General features: G+C 45.6%; 1 protein-coding gene across 4 annotated transcripts in view; it reads left to right on the forward strand.

Moving 5' to 3' along the window:
• ZNF398 (zinc finger protein 398) overlaps window positions 1-19429 on the forward strand; it is a 50531-nt gene that overhangs the window by 9424 nt on the left and 21678 nt on the right. For 3 of the 4 annotated variants that reach the window (XM_032762076.1, XM_058427693.1, XM_058427696.1), the window contains exons 2-4: window positions 1447-1842; window positions 14915-15041; window positions 15569-15682. In XM_032762076.1, the coding sequence (XP_032617967.1) occupies window positions 1447-1842; window positions 14915-15041; window positions 15569-15682 (637 nt within the window). Of the gene's footprint in view, window positions 1-1446; window positions 1843-14914; window positions 15042-15568; window positions 15683-19429 lie in introns of those variants that run through there. The other variant, XM_032762077.2, reaches the window with a different exon arrangement.

Genomic DNA, 19429 nt, shown 5'->3' on the forward strand with positions numbered 1-19429 from the left:
GGATTGCAGGCGTGAGCCACCGTGCCTGGCCTAGGTTTCTTTTTTCTTTCTTTTTTTTTTTTTTCCTGAGACGGAGTTTTGCTCTTATTGCCCAGGCTGGAATGCAATGGTGTGATCTCAGCTCACCGAAACCTGTGTCTCCTGGGTTCAAGCAATTGTCCTGCCTCAGCCTCCGAGTAGCTGAGATTACAGGCATCCACCATGATGGCTGGCTAATTTTGTGTTTTTAGTAGAGACGGGATTTCTCCATGTTGGTCAGGCAGGTCTCGAACTCCCGATCTCAGGTGATCGGCCTCTCAAAGTACTGGGATTACAGGTGTGAGCCACCCACCACACCCGGCCTCCTTTTTTTTTTTTTCTTTTTTTTTTTTTTTGAGACAGAGTCTCCCTCTGTTGCCCATGCTGCAGTGCAGTGGCATAATCTTGGCTCACTGTAACCTCCACTTCTCAGGTTCAAGCCGATTCTCCTGCCTCAGCCTCCCGAGTAGCTGGTGTTACAGATCTGCACCATCCCCCGGCTAATTTTTGTATTTTTAGTAGAGACAGGATTTCACCATGTTGGCCAGGCTGGGACTCACCCTCCCAAACTCAGGTGATCTGCCCACCTCGGCCTCCCAAAGTGCTGGGATTATAGGCATGAGCCACCGCACCAGCCAGAATTTCTTTTTTTGAATAGTTCAATAATTATTTATTAGTGGGTCACAATGGCACACACCTGTAGCCCCAGCTACTTGGGAGGTTGAGGCAGGAGGATTGCTTGAGCGAGCCAGCCTGGACAACATAATGAGACCCCGAGACCCCGTCTCTAAAAAGAAACAGAAAATGTATTTATTGTAGGCCAAAGTTTGCCTGTCTGAAACTTTTGTTATGTTGGTTCTAGTTCTGCCCTCTGGAGTAACATAGTGTAAGATGAAACAAGGCTATTCTGCCTTCTGTTTTGTAACCTTCATTATTTGAAAACAGCTCTCATGTTTTCTTCAGATTCAAGATTCTTAGCTTATTCAGCCATTACTGAATGGTGTGGCTATAGTTTGTAAACAGGGTGATTGACAGGTCTAGAGCTTAAGTCTGTAATGGATTTATCAGAGGGCACTAGGTTCAGTGAGGCCTGGAAAGGATCCTTGTGCACATTTGCCTTTTCCAGAGATAGAGGATGCTGCAGCAACCTAAGCTGGGCCTTATATCAGAGGAAATATACCAGACTAGTTCAAGAGCCAATTTCATTAATGCACTGTATTACCCAATCTATCCCAGAACCACCAAATCAGGTCTCTTGGCTGTTGATGCCAGTGAGCTCCAGAAAGATGAGGCATACGCAGGCAGTACTAAAACTATATTCAAATTAATGTCTGCTGGACAGTTAAGCAGTCCTTATCTGATTTTAGTTTGGAGTTAGGGTTCCTTCTAACACTCTAATATCTTGTTCCATCTTTCCACTGCATGCAGACATCTGAATGGGACTCCGAGTGCCTTACATCCCTGCAGCCCCTTCCTCTTCCTACACCCTCAGCAGCAAATGAGGCACACCTGCAGACAGCAGCTATCTCTCTGTGGACAGTGGTGGCTGCTGTGCAGGCTATAGAGAGGAAGGTGGAGGTCCACAGCCGGCGACTCCTACACCTAGAAGGTCGGACAGGGACAGCAGAGAAGAAACTAGCCAGCTGTGAAAAGACAGTTACCGAGCTTGGGAACCAGCTGGAGGGCAAGTGGGCCGTGCTGGGAACCCTGCTGCAGGAGTACGGGCTGCTGCAGAGGCGGCTGGAGAACTTGGAGAACCTGCTGCGCAACAGGAACTTCTGGATTCTGCGACTCCCTCCAGGTATTAAGGGAGATATCCCAAAGGTAATACCTTCATTTCCAGATGTAAAGTACCACTAGAATTTACACTAGTAGTAGTCTTGGTCATTCAGTTACTTAGATATTTTTATTTCCTTTTAAAGTTTCTTAAAATGTCTCAGGCTGAAAGAATCATGAAGGTGTTTTATGTTTGTCTATTTGGGGAACATTTTATGTTCAATTTAGTACCCATTTAGAGTGCCAAGATTCAGATTGGAAACCTCTTTCCGGACCAAAGTTGGCTATCTGGTAGATGGATTTTTTTAATCTTTTGGTTTCTCCTACCCATTACCCATGAGCAGCTTCTTTCGTCGTTAACTTGTGTGCCAGAATCTTGGGGAGGAGACTACATCAATATTCATTTAAATCAGTCAATTTGAGGCTGGGTGCGGTGGCTCATCCCAGCACTTTGGGAGGCTGAGGTGGGCAGATACCTGAGGTCAGGAGTTCGAGACCATCCTGGCCAACGTGAGGAAACCCTGTCTCTACTAAAAATACAAAAATTAGCTGGGTGTGGTGGCGCACGCCTATAATCCCAGCCACTCGGGAGGCTGAGGCTGGAGAATAGCTCAAACCCAGGAGTTGGAGGTTGCAGTGAGCCGAGATCATGCCATTGCATGCCAGGCTGGGCGACAAGAGCAAAACTCCTTCTTAAAAAAAAAAAAAAAAAAAAAAAGGGCCTGGTGAGGTGACTCACGCCTGTAATCCCAGCACTTTGGAAGGGTGAGGCAGGTGGATCTCCTGAGGTCAGGAATTCAAGACCAGCCTGGCACCAACATGGTGAAATCCGGTCTCTACTTAAAATACAAAAATTGGCCAGGCGTGGTGGCTCACACCTGTAAACCCAGCACTTTGGGAGGCCGAGGAAGGCAGATCACGAGGTTAGGAGTTCAAGACTGGCCTGGCCAACAAGGCGAAACCCCATCTCTATTAAACATACAAAAATTAGCTGGGCTTGCTGGCGGGCACCTGTAATCCCAGCTACTTGGGAGGCTGAGGCAGGAGAATTGCTTGAACCTGGGAGGTGGAGGTTACAGTGAGCCGAGATCATGCCATTGCACTCCAGTCTGGGTGAAAAGAGCAAGACTCCATCTCAAAAAAAAAAAAAAAGTTAGCTGGGCTTAGTGGCAGGCACCCGTAATCCCAGTCAGAAGGCTGAAAAAGGAGAATTGCTTGAACCCAGGAGGCCTGGGTGGCCCTGTCTCTAAAAATTAAAAAATAAAATAAATAAATAAAAATTGGCTGGACGCGGTGGCTCACACCTGTAATCCCAGCACTTTGGGAGGCCAAGGCAGGTGGATCATGAGGTCAGGAGTTCGAGATCAGCCTGGCCAATGTGGTGAAACCCTGTCTCTACTAAAAATACAAAAATTAGCCTGGCGTGCTGGCATGCACCTGTAATCCCAGCTACTCAGGAGGCTGAGGCAAGAGAATTGCTTGAACCTGGGAGGCAGAGGTTGCAGTGAGCAAAAATCATGCTACTGCACTCCAGCCTGTGTGACAGAGCAAGACCCTGTCTCAAAAAAAAAAAAAAAATTAAGCTACAGGAGACAGCCCTGAGTAAGCTGGTTTGCATGCAAGCCTACTTATTTACTCATTCATTCATTCAACAAAAATTTGTGTTTTTTGGTTTTTTTTTTTTTTTTAAGATGGATCTCACTCTGTTGCCGAGGCTAGAGTACAGTGATGTGATCATAGCTCACCACAACCTCGAACCCCTGGACTCAAGCCATCCTCATACCTCAGCTGAGACTATAGGTGTGTTTCACCACACTCAGCTAGCAAATATTTTTTGAATGCTTACTATTTGCTACCTACATCCTGAGGGCATAGCAGCAAACAATTCACTTAAGCTCCTCTGGAGCTTAGATTTTTTTGAGGAAAGAAAAATAATATAAACCCACATACACATTTAGATGCTTTGATAAAAATAAAACGAGTGCTATCTGGTAATCTATTTTCATATTTTCAATTGGGTGTCAGAGAAGCTCTCATAAAGGAGCTAATATTTAAGTTGATTCTGAAAGACAAGGAAGGATTCAACAGTGAGAAGATCTGAGAAAGAGCTTTCCAGGCAGAAAGAATAGCTATGCCCTAAGGCACAAACAGATTTGGAACCCTGAGGCAAAGGAAAGATGCCAGTGAGTTGGTATGCATGAATGAACAAGAGCATGACTGGAGAAAGGGGCAGGGGTCAGATCATTTAGGGTGGTGATGTTCAGCCCTGGCTATACATAAGAATCACCCGGGGCCAAGCGTGGCTCATGCCTGTAATCCCAGCACTTTAGGAGGCTGAGGTGGGCAGATCATGAGGTCAAGCGATCGAGACCAGCCTGGCCAAGGTGGTGAAACCCTGTCTCTCCTGAAAATACAAAAATTAGTTAGGTGTGGTGGCAGGCGCCTGTAATCCCAGCTACTCGGGAAGCTGAGGCAGGAGAATCACTTGAACCCGGGAGACGGAGGTTAAATGAGCTGAGATTGTGCCACTGCACTCCAGCCTGGGCAACAGAGTGAGACTCCGTCTCCAACAACAACAAAAAAGAAGAATCACCTGGTAGGCTTTTAAAATTTTGGTGAGCATCACATCCAGATTCTGACCTAATAGGTCCAGGATGGAGCTTAAGCATGAATAATTTTTTAAAAACCTCCATAGATGATTCTAATATATGACTAGGGTTGTGAACCACTGATGTGTAGGGCATTTAAGACCAAGGAAAGGAATTTGGATTTTTAACTAAGATGTAATGAGGAGAAATTGGAGGGTTTGAAGCAGAGGAATTATGTAGGGTTTTATTTATATATATATATATATATTTTTTTTTTTTTTTTTTTGAGACGGAGTCTCACTTTGTCGCCCAGGCTGCAGTGCAGTGGCGCCATCTCGGCTCACTGCAAGCTCCGCCTCCCGGGTTCACGCCATTCTCCTGCCTCAGCCTCCTGAGTAGCTGGTACTACAGGCGTCCACCACCACGCCCGGCTAATTTTTTGTATTTTTAGTAGAGACGGGGTTTCACCATGTTAGCCAGGATGGTCTTGATCTCCTGACCTCGTGATCCGCCCGCCTCGGCCTCCCAAAGTGCTGAGATTACAGGCGTGAGCCACCGCGCCCGGTCGGTTTTATATATTGAAAGAATCCCTTTGGCTGCTTTGTGGAGAATGAATCCGTAGGGGAAGAACTGAAGAAGGGAGGAAATACTAAGGCAGGGAGGGATGCAAGTGGCTTGGATGAGGGTAGCAGTTGTAGAGATGGGGAGAAGTGGACAGATGCAGGATGTTTGGTGGTAGAAGTGACAATAAGAGTTACTGATGGGAAGGCCGGGTGCAGTGGCTCACGCCTGTAATCTCACCACATTGGGAGGCTGAGGCGGGCGGATCACGAGGTCAGGAGTTTGAGACCAGCCTGGCCAACATGGTGAATCCCCGTCTCTACTAAAAATACAAAAAAATTAGCCGGGCGTAGTGGTAGGCGCCTGTAGTCCTAGCTACTCGGAGAGGCTGAGGCAGGAGAATGGCGTGAACCCCGGAGGCGGAGCTTGCAGTGAGCCGAGATGGCGCCACTGCACTGCAGCCTCGGCGACAGAGCGAGACTCCGTCTCAAAAAAAAAAAAAAAAAAGTTACTGATGGGAATTAGGAAAAAAGGCATTAGGAACTGTAGTTGTAGGCCAGGCGCAGTGGCTCACGCCTGTAATCCCAGCACTTTGGGAGGCCAAGGCAGGTGGATCATCTGAGGTGAGGAGTTTGAGACCAGCCTGACCAACATGGAGAAACCCCATCTCTACTAAATATACAAAAAAGTTAGCTGGGCGTGGTGGCACATGCCCATAATCCCAGCTACTTGGGAGGCTGAGGCAGGAGAATCGCTTGAACCCAGGAGGCAGAGGTTGCGGTGAGGCGAGATTGTGCCACTGAACTCCAGCCTGGGCAACAAAAGCGAAACTCCATTTCAAAAAAAAGAATAATTATAAATTTACTGTGTGGTAATTTAGTTAGAATTTACTATTCTAAGTGTTCTACTTATTTTAAGGCATATGAGTCTCAGAAGAACCCAACTTGCCCGAGATCACATAGTTAATATAAATAACAAAGTTGTGTTGTAACTAGGTTGGCTCCAGAGCAGATGTTCTTAACCACGTTAGGTTTCCTGACTCAAGCTTTCGGCTTGAACTGGGTAGATGGTGTTGGAGTTTCCTTGAGGGGAATACCTTGGGGAAGTGTGGCCTTGGGGGTGGGAGGAAATTAGGAGTTCCCCTTTGACAATGTTAGGTTTGAAATGCCTGTGATACTTTCAGGAGAGACGTTAAGTGGACTAAGAAAGTCCTGGACCGGGCGGGGCTCGGTGGCTCACGCCTGTGATCCCAGCACTTTGGGAGGCCGAGGCAGGTGGATCACGAGGTCAGGAGATGGAGACCATCCTGGCTAACACGGTGAAACCCCGTCTCTACTAAAAAATACAAAATATTAGCTGGGCATGGTGGCGAGCGTCTGTAGTCCCAGCTACTCGGGAGGCTGAGGCAGGAGAATGGCATGAACCTGGGAGGCGGAGCTTGCAGTGAGCTGAGATGGCGCCACTGCACTCCAGCCTGGGCGACAGAGCGAGACTCCAAAAAAAAAAAAAAAAAAAAAGTCCAGGACGGGCAGGGCGCGGTGGCTCACGCCTATAATCCCAGCACTTTGGGAGGCCAAGGCAGGCGGATCATGAGGTCAAGAGATCGAGACCATTGTGGCCAACATGGTGAAATCCCGTCTCTACTAAAAGTACAAAAATTAGCTGGGCGTGGTGACGCTCGCCTGGAGTCCCAGCTACTCGGGAGGCTGAGGCAGAAGAATTGCTTGAACCCGGGAGGCGGAGGTAGCAGTGAGCCGAGATCTCGCCACTGCACTCCAGCCTGGCGACAGAGCAAGACTGTCTCAAAAAAAAAAAAGAAAGTCCAGGACCAAGTCCGGTGGTAGGAGGAGCCGGCAGAGGAGATTAGGAAGGAAAGGCTGGGCCAGCGCCGTGGCTCATGGTGGCAGGCGCATGTAGTCCCAGCTACTCGGGAGGCTGTGGCAGGAGGTGGAGGTTGCAGTGAGCCGAGATCGTGCCATTGCACTCCAGTCTGGGCAACATAGCAAGACTCCGTCTCCAAAAAACAAATAAAAGTAAAAAAGAAGGAAAGGCTGATGAGGTAGAGGAAAAAACAAACAGGAAAGTATGTGGTGTCACAGGGCCAAGGAGAAAAAAAAGCATCCCAAGTAGAGAGTTGTCATTTATGTTGAATATGTTACTGGGAGGTTTAGAAAGATGAGGACAGTGAGTATGATTTGTCTGCATAGATGTCACTGGTGGTTTTTACAATAATTGCTTGTGTGGACTGGTGGGATAGAAGACTGAATGGAGCTGATTTTGAAGAGTGAATGCGAAGAGAAAAAATGGAAAGATGATCCACAACTCTTTCAGATTTTTCTGTGAAGTGGGGTGGAGGATGAGGAAGTACCTGGGAAGGATATTGGAGCCATTTCTCATAGAGAACCTTCTCCATAGTACATTTTGTTTTTGCATCTGGAGCTCCTCCAGGAGTTCCTTGGGATAATTTAAATTTAGTATTCATGGCCTGGCGCCGTGGCTCACACATGTAATCCCAGCACTTTGGGAGGCCTAGGCAGGCAGATCATCTGAGGTCAGGAGTTCGAGACCAGCCTAACATGGTGAAACCCTGTCTCTACTGAAAATACAAAATTAGCTGGGCATGGTGTTGCATTCCTCTAATCCCAGCTACTCGGGAGGCTGAGGCAGGAGAATCGCTTGAACCCAGGAGGCAGAGGTTGCAGTGAGCTGAGATCATGCCATTGCATTCCAGCCTGGGCGACAGAGCAAAACACCATTTCAAAAAATTTAGTATTTATTTTAAGAATAATAAGAAAGTTAAGTTAAAGTTATTGTCTTATCTGGAATAAGTGGTTAACAGTTAAACTGTCCATCTTGGACTCTAAAATCATATATAAAATAATGTGATTTCCCTTAAAGATTTTTTTTTTTGAGATGGAGTCTCCCTCTTGCTCAGGCTGCAGTGCAGTGGCGTGATCTCAGCTCACTGCAACCTCCACTTCCCAGGGTCAAGCAATTCTCCTGCCTCAGTCTCCCAAGTAGCTGAGATTACAGGTGTGCACCACCATGCCTGGTTAATTTTTGAATTTTTAGAGGAACTCTGACCTCAAGTGATGCACCTGCCCTGGTCAACCAAAGTGCTGGGATTACAGGCGTGAGCCACCACGCCTGGCCATCTCTTAAATATTTCTTAATGAAATTAAAATGCGTTTGATTCTAGTCAAAATGTATTAAAGATTTACTAAATTGAAATATGAGAAATAAACTTATGTGTCCTTGCTTTGTTGAAAATGCTCTTTTTCAGCTGGGCGTGGTGGCTCATGCCTGTAATCCCAGCACTTTGGGAGGCTGAGCCAAGTGGATCATGAGGTCAGGAGATTGAGACCATCCAGGCTAACATGGTGAAACCCTGTCTCTACTAAAAATACCAAAAAAATTAGCCAGGCATGGTGGCGGGTGCCTGTAGTCCCAGCTACCCGGGAGGCTGAGGCAGGAGAATGGCGTGAACCCGGGAAGCGGAGCCTGTAGTCAGCTGAGATCATGCCACTGCACTCCAGCCTGGGTGACAAAGTGAGGCTCCGTCTCAAAAAAAAAAAAAAAAAAAAAAATGCTCTTTTTTCTGCTTTTAAATTTGAATGCCAAGTTCCAGGTCCAAAATAAATTTTCTTCAAAAAAAAAATTTTTTTTTTTTTTGAGATGCAGTCTCACTCTGTCTCTGTTAGAAAGATGGAGTGCAGTAGCACAATCTCCACTCACTGCAGCCTCCACCTCTGGGGCTCAAGTGATTCTCATGTCTCAGCCTCCGGAGTAGCTGGGACTAAAAGCATGCACCACTTTGCCTGGCTAATTTTTGTATTTTTAGTAGAGATGAGGTTTCCCCATGTTGGCCAGGCTTGTCTCGAACTCCTGACCTCAGGTGATCCTTCTCCCTCAGCCTCCCAAAGTTCTGGGACTACAGGTGTGAGCCACCAGGCCCAGCCAGTGTGATACTTTGATACATTTGCATAAAGTGTAATGATAAAATGAGGGTAATTTGCATATCTATCACCTGAAGCATTTATCATTTCTTTGTGTTGGGAACACCAAAAAATCCTCTCTTCTAGGCCGGGCGTGGTGACTCATGCCTGTAATCCCAGCACTTTGGAAGGCCGAGGCGGGCGGATCACGAGGTCAGGAGATCAAGACCATCCTGGCTGACACAGGGGTCTCAACTAAAAATACGAAAAAGTAGCCAGGTGTGGTGGCAGGCGCCTGTAGTCCCACTCGGGAGGCTACTCGGGAGGCTGAGGCAGGAGAATGGCATGAACCTGGGAAGCGGAGCTTGCAGTGAGCTGAGACTATAGACCAGTCTATACTAGGAAGTGGGATTCTCTTCTGCATATGGCCATTCCCTACATGCAGTCTTAACCCCAACAAGGCAGAATTCACAGTCCTCCTCTGAATGCACTCTTCAGTTTCCTTCGCTTGAATGTTTTCTCCATTCCCATCAGGACTAGCCAAAGTCACATCTTTTTTTGAGTCATGCCAGCCCCATGTCTTGTCCATGTCATTCATTTGCAGATAGTCATATTCCCTTTTGGGGCAGAAACCATATTTTAATTATCTCAGTGCTTAGGGAAAACTTTGTATATAGTGGATACTCAGAATGTTTTCTCGTGTGAGTTAAGTACGCTTTGCGTTTGTACCTAACTCTGAGTAACTGTTTAGAAGTAATGTCCTCCACCCTCCAGAAGCTCATAGCTTTAGATTATCACCTTTCTTCTTGAAAGCATTGTGAACTCCTAGAGATTGGTCTGTGTCTTATTTTTCCTGTATCCTTTCAGTACCCCATATAGTTTTCTCAGTCAGGAGGCACTTAGTAAATAGCAAAGATTTTTAGACTGAGGGGGCTAGAGTGGGGACGGGCTGCTGGCCGAGGTGGTGTCTCTGCTCCGCACCCCAAGGAGGCCTGTCAGGAGGAGGTGGGCTTTCCCCAACGCTGCCCTCTTGACCCTTGGAGCTCTCCCAGGATTCCTCAGATTTCCCCAGCGCCCCTCTGGCACTGTGTCTCCTCCTCTTTGCCCTGCCTCCTCCCTGTCCCACCACCACCTCCTCACCCAGTCTCTCCCTCCTCCTCTTTGCTTTGGCCCCTTGCCACCAGGATCTTTTCCTAACTTTTCTTTCCTAGTAGAGACAATGGGCTGACAACCTGACTTCCAACAAATATTGAGGAAAGGTAAAAACTAGTTTTTAGGCCAGGTGTGGTGGCTCAAGCCTGTAATTCCAGGGCTTTGGGAGGCTGAGATTGGAGGATTGCTTGAGGCCAGGTGTAGGACACCAGCCTGGGCAACGTAGCCAGACCCATCCCTACAAAAATTATGTTTCTAAAGATTGACTTGCCATAGTGGCATGTGCCTGTTGTCCCAGCTACTCGGGAAGCTGAAATGGGAGGATGACCTGAGCTCAGGAGGTTGAGGCTATAGTGAGCCATGATCACGTCACTGCACCCCAGTTTGGGTGACAGAGTGAGACCCTGTCTTCAAAACAAAACAAAACAAAAACCAAAAACAACTAGTTACCAGATTCTAAATGCCTAACATACAAGCATACAAGGTGGCAGGATGAGTACATAAAGTCGCAAAAAGTACTCAAGCGCCTATTAAATGAAAAGCAAACATACCAGGAAAAACTTCAGCTCCTGCTTGAAGAACTAAGAGGGGAATTAGTAGAAAAGCTAAGGACTTAGAAGAAATGAAGCTGCAGGTATTAACTCAAAAAAAAAAAGGGGGGGGAATTGTTAAAAGCCCAAATGCAGCAAAAATTAGAAACTCCAATGTTTTTGCAATTGGGATGAAGAAGTGGAAAAGTATAGAGCTGCAAGCTTTGCTATAAACATACATTTCTTCAATAGAATCTGAAACACTAGGAAAAAGAATTTGCATGTATTTTGGAAAAAAGCTCTAAAATTTGAATTAGAGATTTATTTTTATTTTTATTTATTTATATATTTTTCAAGACAGGGTCTTGCTCTTGCCCGGGCTGGAGTGCAGTGGTGCTATCTTTGCTTACTGCAGCCTTAAGGCTCAAGTGAGACTCTTGCCTCAGCCTCCTGAGTGGCTGGGACTACAGGTGTGCATTACCACAGCTGGTTAATTTTTTTTTTTTTGAGTTGGAGTCTCGCTCCGTCGCCCAGGCTGGAGTGCAGTGGCGCGATCTTGGCTCACTGTAACCTCTGCCTCCTGGGTTCACGCCATTCTCCTGCCTCAACCTCCCGAGTAGCTGGGACTACAGGCTCCTGCCACCACGTCTGGCTAATTTTTTATATTTTTAGTAGAGACAGGGTTTCACCATGTTAGCCAGGATGGTCTCGATCTCCTGACCTCGTGATCCGCCCGCCTTGGCCTCTCAAAGTGCTAGGATTACAGGCGTGAGACACTGCGCCTGGCTCCACAGCTGGCTAATTTTTAAATTTCTTTATACAGACAGGATCTCGCTATGTTGTCCAGGCTGGTTTCAAACTCCTAACCTCAAGTGATGCTCCTGCCTTGGCCTCCCAAAGTGCTGAGATTACAGGCATGAGCCAGTGCACCTGGCCTAAATTATAGATTGCAAGACTGGGGAAAGATGTAGAACTATATAACTAGCTGCTTAGTGTTGATCCCACAAGAGACAACAAATGAGTAGAGGAACTTCTTTGAGAAAAAGTCCATTTGTTTCAGAAATTAAAATATTCATAGGCTGGCTGGGCACAGTGGTTCACACCTGTACTCCCAGCACTTTGGGAGGCCGAGGTGGGCAGATCACTTGAGATGAGGAGTTTGAGACTAGCCTGGCCAACATGGTGAAACCCTTGGGGGCGGGGCGGGGGCCGGAGGTTGCAGTGAGCTGAGATCGTGCCATTGCGGTCTTAACAAAAAAAAAAAAAAAAATATATATATATATACACACACACACACACACACACACTATACACACACACACACACACACACATATATATTCATTCAGAAGCTGAAGTAGCAAATTTAATGGCTGAAAAAGAGAATTCTGGTGTTCAGTTAGAAAATGTCCTAAGAATACAGGTGTGACAGTTGGCTGAGATGCAGTTGTAGTCAGGTCCCAGGAGGCCAAAAATGTCACGTAAACTATAGGTTAAATGCTCGGAAAAAGAGCCACAATCAAACAAGGAACAAAATATCTGTTTGTTTTTTTTTTTTTTGAGACGGAGTTTTGCCCTTGTCGTGCAGGCTGAAGTACAATGGTGTGGTGCAGGCTGAAGTACAATGGTGTGATCTCGGCTTACCGCACCCTCTGCCTCCCGAGTTCAAGCGATTCTCCTGCCTTAGCCTCCCAAGTAGCTGGGATTACAGGCATGTGCCACCACGCCCCTGGCTAATTTTGTATTTTTGGTAGAGACAGGGTTTCTCCATGTTGGTCAGGCTGGTCTTGAACTCCCAACCTCAGGTGAGCCACCGCGCCTGGCCATGCCCAGCTAATTTTTGTGTTTTTAGTAGAGACAGGGTTTCACCATGTTGGCTAGGCTGGTCTCAAACTCCTGACCTCAGGTGATCCACCCGCCTTGGCCTTCCAAAGTTCTAGGAGCCACTGCTACCTTTTTAATCATTAAAGATTACATAAAACTGAACAAGAAAGAAATACCCTGACCAGGCTGGGAGTGGTGGCAGTGCCTCATGCCTGTAATCCCAGCACTTTGGGAGGCTGAGGTAGGTGAATCATTTGAGGTCAGGAGTCGAGACCCGCCTGACCAACATGGTGAAACCCCGTGTCTACTAAAAATACAAAAATTAGCCGGGCGTGGTGGTGTGCACCTTTAATCCCAGCTACTTGGGAGGCTGAGGCAGGAGGATTGCTTGAACCCAGGACACAGAGGTGGCAGTGAGCCGAGATAGCGTCACTGCGCTCCAGCCTGGGTGACCGAGCAAGACTCCATCTTAAAAAAAGAAAGAGGGCTGGGCGCAGTGGCTTGCGCCTGTAATCCCAGCACTTTGGGAGGCTGAGGCAGGCAGATCACAAGGTCAGGAGATTGAGATCATCCTGGCTAACACGGTGAAACTCCATCTCTACTAAAAATACAAAAAATTAGCCGGGCATGGTGGTGGGCGCCTGTAGTCCCAGTTACCTGGGAGGCTGAGGCAGGAGAATGGCGTGAACCCAGGAGGCAGAGCTTTCAGTGAGCCGAGATTGTGCCACTGCACTCCAGCCTGGGTGACAGAGTGAGACACCGTCTCAAAAAAATAAAAAATAAATATAAAAAAGAGAAAGAAAGAAATACACTGACCATTAAAGTCAAAGAACGAAACTTTCAAGCATACTAGAAATAACAGCCATGAAACTAGAGGCAGCAAGACTGAGCTGAAAGGGAAAGGAAAAAGATTCAAAGTGAACTGGATGGTTTACAGTGAGACAATGAAATTCTCAGACCAGCTATTGAACACCACAAAGTACACTTAGTAAAAAGAAGATCATATATTAATATGTAAGGTACCAGATGCCAAGGAAGAAGGTTGTAAAAGACTTGTGGTATTACAGGATGAAAAGCTAGAATTTGAGAACAGGTTAGCAGATAGAAAATGAAAGTGGAGCATGATGTCTGGAAGCAATGTGAAAAGCATCAGTGTGAAAAGAAATTGTGGGAGGCTGGGTGTGGTGGCTCACACCTGTAATCCCAGCACTTTGGGAGGCTGAGACAGGTGGATCACAAGGTCAGGAGCTCGAGACCAGCCTGACCAACGTGGTGAACCCCATCTCTACTAAAAACACAAGAATTAGCAGTGTGTGGTGGCGGGTGCCTGTAATCCCAGCTACTCAGGAGGCTGAGGCAGGAGAATTGCTTGAACCCGGGAGGCAAAGGTTGTAGTGAGACGAGATCGCTCCTCTGCACTCTAGCCTGGGTGTACAGCGAGACTCTGTCTCTTAAAAAAAAAAAAAGAAAAGAAAGAAAATGCAGAGGAAGAAAGAAAAAATGAAAATTTTGACCTGGAATAGTAAATCAGTAGTTTTCAGATCCAAGTTACCTCACTTGCAGAGTTCAAACCGAATGCTGAAGGAAACGATGGGGACGTTAAAACAGGAATGCTGAAATATAAGAAATCAAGCTGAAAAAGTCTAACTAGAAGTCAAAAAGACATTGGAAAAAGAACAGACACAGCAGTTAGAAGAAAAGCATATGCTTCATGAATGTATCTCAGAGAAATGTATAGCAGGCTAAAGAGAAATTGCAGTGAGCTGCAGTTGCCCAGAAAAAGAGGAAATCTTGCCGTGAAAACAACTGAAGAGATGGCAGGACAAGGTGTAAATCTTGGAGGCAGGTAGAGAAGAACTGAAAACAGAAAATTGGGTTTTAAATAGACAAAATGTTCCATTTGAAGAATATACAAAGCTTCAGAAAAGTCTAAAGGATACACACAGAAGACATAATGAATTTTGAATTTAATTTTGGTTCCTAACATGCCTCCAAAATCAATCCTGTTTGCTCTCAGTCATCAGCCATGGTATTGTCCTTTCCTCCTCATGTGCATGATGAACAGCATCAAAGGGAACTCTGTACTTGGCAAAAGTACAGAGGAACTAGAGGAACTAGAAATAACACAAAGAAAACAAATAGAGGAATTTGGATCTCCTGGAGAGTGATGTTCTTAGAGAAAAAGCATTTTAAAAGAGGTGAAATCAAAGACTCAATAAAGCTTGAAGTTTTAACATACATGGTATTTAGATATTTTATTACTGCTTACTGAAATACTCGAATGTGCCTCAAGAAAAGGTACCAGCTTTATTTAAGGTACTCATGCTGTATTGCATGAGTACTGGGATTTTAGGATTTTCTAATGACAAGTGAAGCATTAAAAGAAACCGTTTCAGAGATACTTAGAATATTTATTGACCACCCTTTGAAAATGTAAAAAAAAAAAAAAAAAGGAACTAATTGGGATAAAGAGATTTATTGAATGACTGAATTATAATGGGAGGGACTAACCCATGTGATTGTAATTTTAGGTGCCTGTGGCATTTGATGATGTCTCCATCTACTTTTCCACTCCAGAGTGGGAAAAATTAGAAGAATGGCAAAAGGAACTTTACAAGAATATCATGAAGGGCAACTATGAGTCTCTCATCTCCATGGGTGAGGCTGAGTTGGCACCTTTTGAATGAAGTGACAGCAGCTCCAATAGGGCTCAGAACAGTCCCTTTTCCTCCTGTGACCTCATTCTCACTCTATCTTCACACACTTCAAATTCTGGTTTCAAGCCAAAATATGACCAATTCATGCTTGCTAACTAGGAATCATAATCTCTTTTTACCAAATTGTGGGACAGAGAATGAAGTTCAGGGTTACGGGTGTGACAGCTGGTGGTTTCCATGGGTATCCTTCACTTTGAAAGGAGCTTGACTTCTCCCCCTTGAGGCACACTGTCACTCTGAAAGCAGTGCTAACCTAGCACATGTGCTTTCCCCACACATTACATCTCCACTGCCTGCTTTCCTGAATAGATATCCACAGTTGAAGATGGATAGATGGGAAGAAGTGATATGAAATCTAAAAGAAATTCCCTGGCACTGTCACCACAAAGCTTCAGCTCAGCCTTGATGGCAATTAGTTGTCATCCTCATTTATCTCTTTTGTAATACTCTTCCTTTTTCCTCTCCTAGATTATGCTATAAATCAACCTGATGTCTTATCTCAGATTCAACCAGAAGGGGAACATAATACAGAGGACCGGGCAGGGCCAGAGGAAAGTGAGATTCCCACAGACCCCAGTGAAGGTAAGTGGGAGAAGAGATTCCTACTTCTTGTCTCCCTTTCCTGGTCAGACATGGTGGCTCAGAACTAAGCAGGGCTTAGGGGCTTCTAGAGCCATTCGTTGCTAAAGCAACTAGATTTTGAATGTGTCTTCAGGCATTTAAATATAAAAGGGAGCTTAGAGGTCACCTTGTCCAGTGTCTTCACGTATCAATACTACACATCTAACAGTTACAAGTTGCATTCCCTGACAGAAGTACTGACACCTAGCTGTTTAGTAAAATAAACATGTCCTTACATGATGAAGGAGGCAGTCATCCTCATCTGGACTAAAGTGGCTTGAGCAAATGTAAGCGTGGCCCTTCATAAGTGCTGAAGGGGCTAGGAGTCTGCATGGTCCCTCTAAGATGCATGGAACCAGTAGACACTGATGACATCCACCTGGGCAACACGAATTTTTCTCAGATCTGGGAAGCTGGCTATCATGAACTCTTCCTAACTTTTTGGTTGGCAGCTGCTTAATATTGTGCGGGAAAGACTGCCAACCAAAGTCCAGTTTATTGTTTCTCTCATGCTTCACCTTCGCTGTCAGAAAATTCTCATACACTTTTTTTCTTTGATGGATAGAAGCACACAGAAAGTTCATCCTCCGGGCATCTCTATTACATGAACTCTTACAACCCACCTGCTGTCCCATATAGTTATATAGTTATTTTTTTCTTTTCTTTTTTTTTTTTTTGAGACGGAGTCTTGCTCGCGCGATCTTGACTCACTGCAAGCTCCGTCTCCCGGGTTCACGCCACTGTCCTGCCTCAGCCTCCCAAGTAGCCGGGACTACAGGCGCCTGCCACCATGCCCAGCTAATTTTTTCTACTTTTTAGTAGAGATTGGGTTTCACTGTGTTAGCCAGGGTGGTCTCGATCTCCTGACCTCGTGATCCGCCCACCTCGGCGTCCCAAAGTGCTGGGATTACAGGCGTGAACCACCGCCACAGTTATTTTTTTCTAACATTTTATTATGAAAATTTTCAATCAGAAAAGTTAAAATATTTTTATAGTGAACACCTGGATATCCAGCGCCTAAATTCTGCCACTAACATTATATCATCCTTCCTTATCATGCATATATCTGTCACTGCATCACTCCATCCAGCCATCCATCTATTATTTATTTATTTATTTATTTTGGAGATGGAGTCTCACTCTGTCGCCCAGGCTGGAATGCAATGGTGCAATCTTGGCTCACTGCAACCTCCACCTCCTGGATTCAAGCGATTCTCCGGCTCAGCCTCCTGAGTAGCTGGGATTACAGGTGCCCGCCACCACGCCTGGCTAATTTTTGTATTTTTAGTAGAGACAGGGTTTCAGCCTGTTGGCCAGGCTGGTCTCGAACTCCTGACCTCAAGTGATCTGCCTGCCTTGGCCTACCAAAGTGCTGGGATTACAGGCGTGAGCCACCGCACCCAGCCACCTATCCTATTTGCAAAATCAGTAAAGACATCAATGCGTTTTCCTATAAATAGTTCAGCATGAATATTATTAACCTGGAGTTCAATATTTGTTTTTTTCTTTTCAGGTAAATTTTACATATAATGAAATTTCAAGTTTTAATTGAGTTTTAAGCAATGCACACATCTGTCACACATATTATGATTATGATTATTATTATTATTATTATTTTGAGATGGAGTCTCACTCCGTTGCCCAGGCTAGAGTGCAGTGGCGTGATCCTGGCTCACTGCAACCTCCACCTTCCAGGCTCAAGTGATTCTCCAGCCTCGCCTCCTGAGTAGCTGGGATTCCATGCCCGGCTAATTTTTGTGTTTTTAGTAGAGATGGGGTTTCACCATGTTGGCCAGGCTGGTCTTGAACTCCTGACTTCAAGTGATCCACCCGCCTCGGCCTCCCACGGTGCTGGGATTACAGGAGTGAGCCACCGCACCTGGCCATATTATTTTTTAAGAATGTGCAGGTGATTGCATTTAGGCAGTGTTAACAGGTTGAATTTTACTAATCTTTATATCACAGATATAAGTAATAAGGCTAAAATAATACCACCAATAAAGATGAGTGACTTGACTACAGAAAGATTTCTTATTGGGTATATTTCTTTGGTCTACATTATTAGTTATCTGACATAGCCCTCAGCAAGTACAAATGAATATATCATTGTATTTTATGGGATGGGTGAAAAAGATAACAGGTAATTAGGTTTTGTAATAACATATCAAAGTTTCATTTTGCTGTCATCTTGTCAGTTTGTTTTTACCATGTTTTTTCAAGATGCTCCTGCTTCAACCCCCCCGAGTAGCTGGGACTATAGGCATGTGCCACCATGCCCAGCTAATTTTTGTATTTTTAGTAATGATGGGGTTTTGCCATGTTGGCCAGGGTGTTCTCGAACTCCTGACCTCAGGTGATCCACCCACCTCGGCCTCCTAAATTGCTGGGTTTACAGGCGTGAGCCACTGCGCCTGGCCAGTTATTTTCTGTTGGCTGATCTAATTGTCAACTTCACAATTTCTTTTGTTTGTTTGTTTGTTTTTAAGACAAGGTCTGGCTCTATTGCCCAGGCTGGAGTGCAGTGCCATGATCTGAGATCAGTGCAACCTGTGTCTCCTGGGCCCAAGCCATCCTCCCATCTCAGCCTCCCAAGTAGCTGGGACTACAGGCACACACCACCATGCCCGGCTAATTTTTGTATTTTCTGTGGAGATGATGGGGGTTTGCCATGTTGCCCGGGCTGGTTTTGAACTCGTGAACTCAAGTGATTCACCTGCTTCGGCCTTCCCAGGTGCTGGGATTACAGGCCTGAGCCACCACACCCAGCCTCAGTACTTGTTTTCTTAAAAAAAAAAAAAAAAATATGCTCCTGGCTCTGTTGGAGAGCCCAAAGACCACTCCCAGATTTGGTGATCTGCTAGGAGGACTCACAGGATTTCCATATGGTTGTACTCACAGCAAGATTTGTTAGAATGATACAAAGTAATATCAGCAAAGGGAAAAGGTACCTGGGACAAAGTCTGCAGGAAACCGGGGACAGGCTTCCCAGAGTCCTCTCCCAGTGGAGTCTCATAGGATACGCTTAATTGTTCCAGTAATGAGTTGTAACAACCAGAAAAGCTCATTAGAGACTCAGTGTCCAAGGTGTTTCTTGGGGGCTAATCACATGCATACCCTCTGTCTAGCACTTACCCAAATTCCAGACTCATAGAAGGAAAGCACGTGTTCTGCATATACCACACTGTTTGACAAACACAGTCATGCGCTGCTGAACAATGGGGATATCTTCTGAGAAATGCATCATTAGTTGATTTTGTCATTGTGCAGACATCATAGCGTGAACTCACACAAACTAGATGATGTAGCTTTCTATGTACCTAGGCTATATAGTATAGCCTATTGCTTCTAGGCTACAAACTTGTACAGCATGTTATTGTCCTGAATACTGTAGGCAATTGTAACACAATGGTAATTGTGTATATAAACACATGTAAAGATAGGAAAGGTACAGCAAAAATCTGGTATAAAAGATACAAAATGAGCCGGGCATAGTGGCTCATGCCTGTAATCCCAGCACTTTGAGGCCAAGGCAGGTGGATCACGAGGTTAGGAGATCGAGACCATTCTGGCTGACACGGTGAAACCCTGTCTCTACTAAAAATACAAAAAATTAGCCAGCCATGGTGGTGGGCGCCTGTAGTCCCAGCTACTCGGGAGGCCAAGGCAGGAGAATTGCTTGAACCTAGGATGCGGAGGTTGCAGTGAGCC

Source organism: Hylobates moloch, unplaced genomic scaffold (assembly GCF_009828535.3).
Source record: "Hylobates moloch isolate HMO894 unplaced genomic scaffold, HMol_V3 SCAFFOLD_1, whole genome shotgun sequence".
NCBI classification, from domain to species: Eukaryota; Metazoa; Chordata; class Mammalia; order Primates; family Hylobatidae; genus Hylobates; species Hylobates moloch.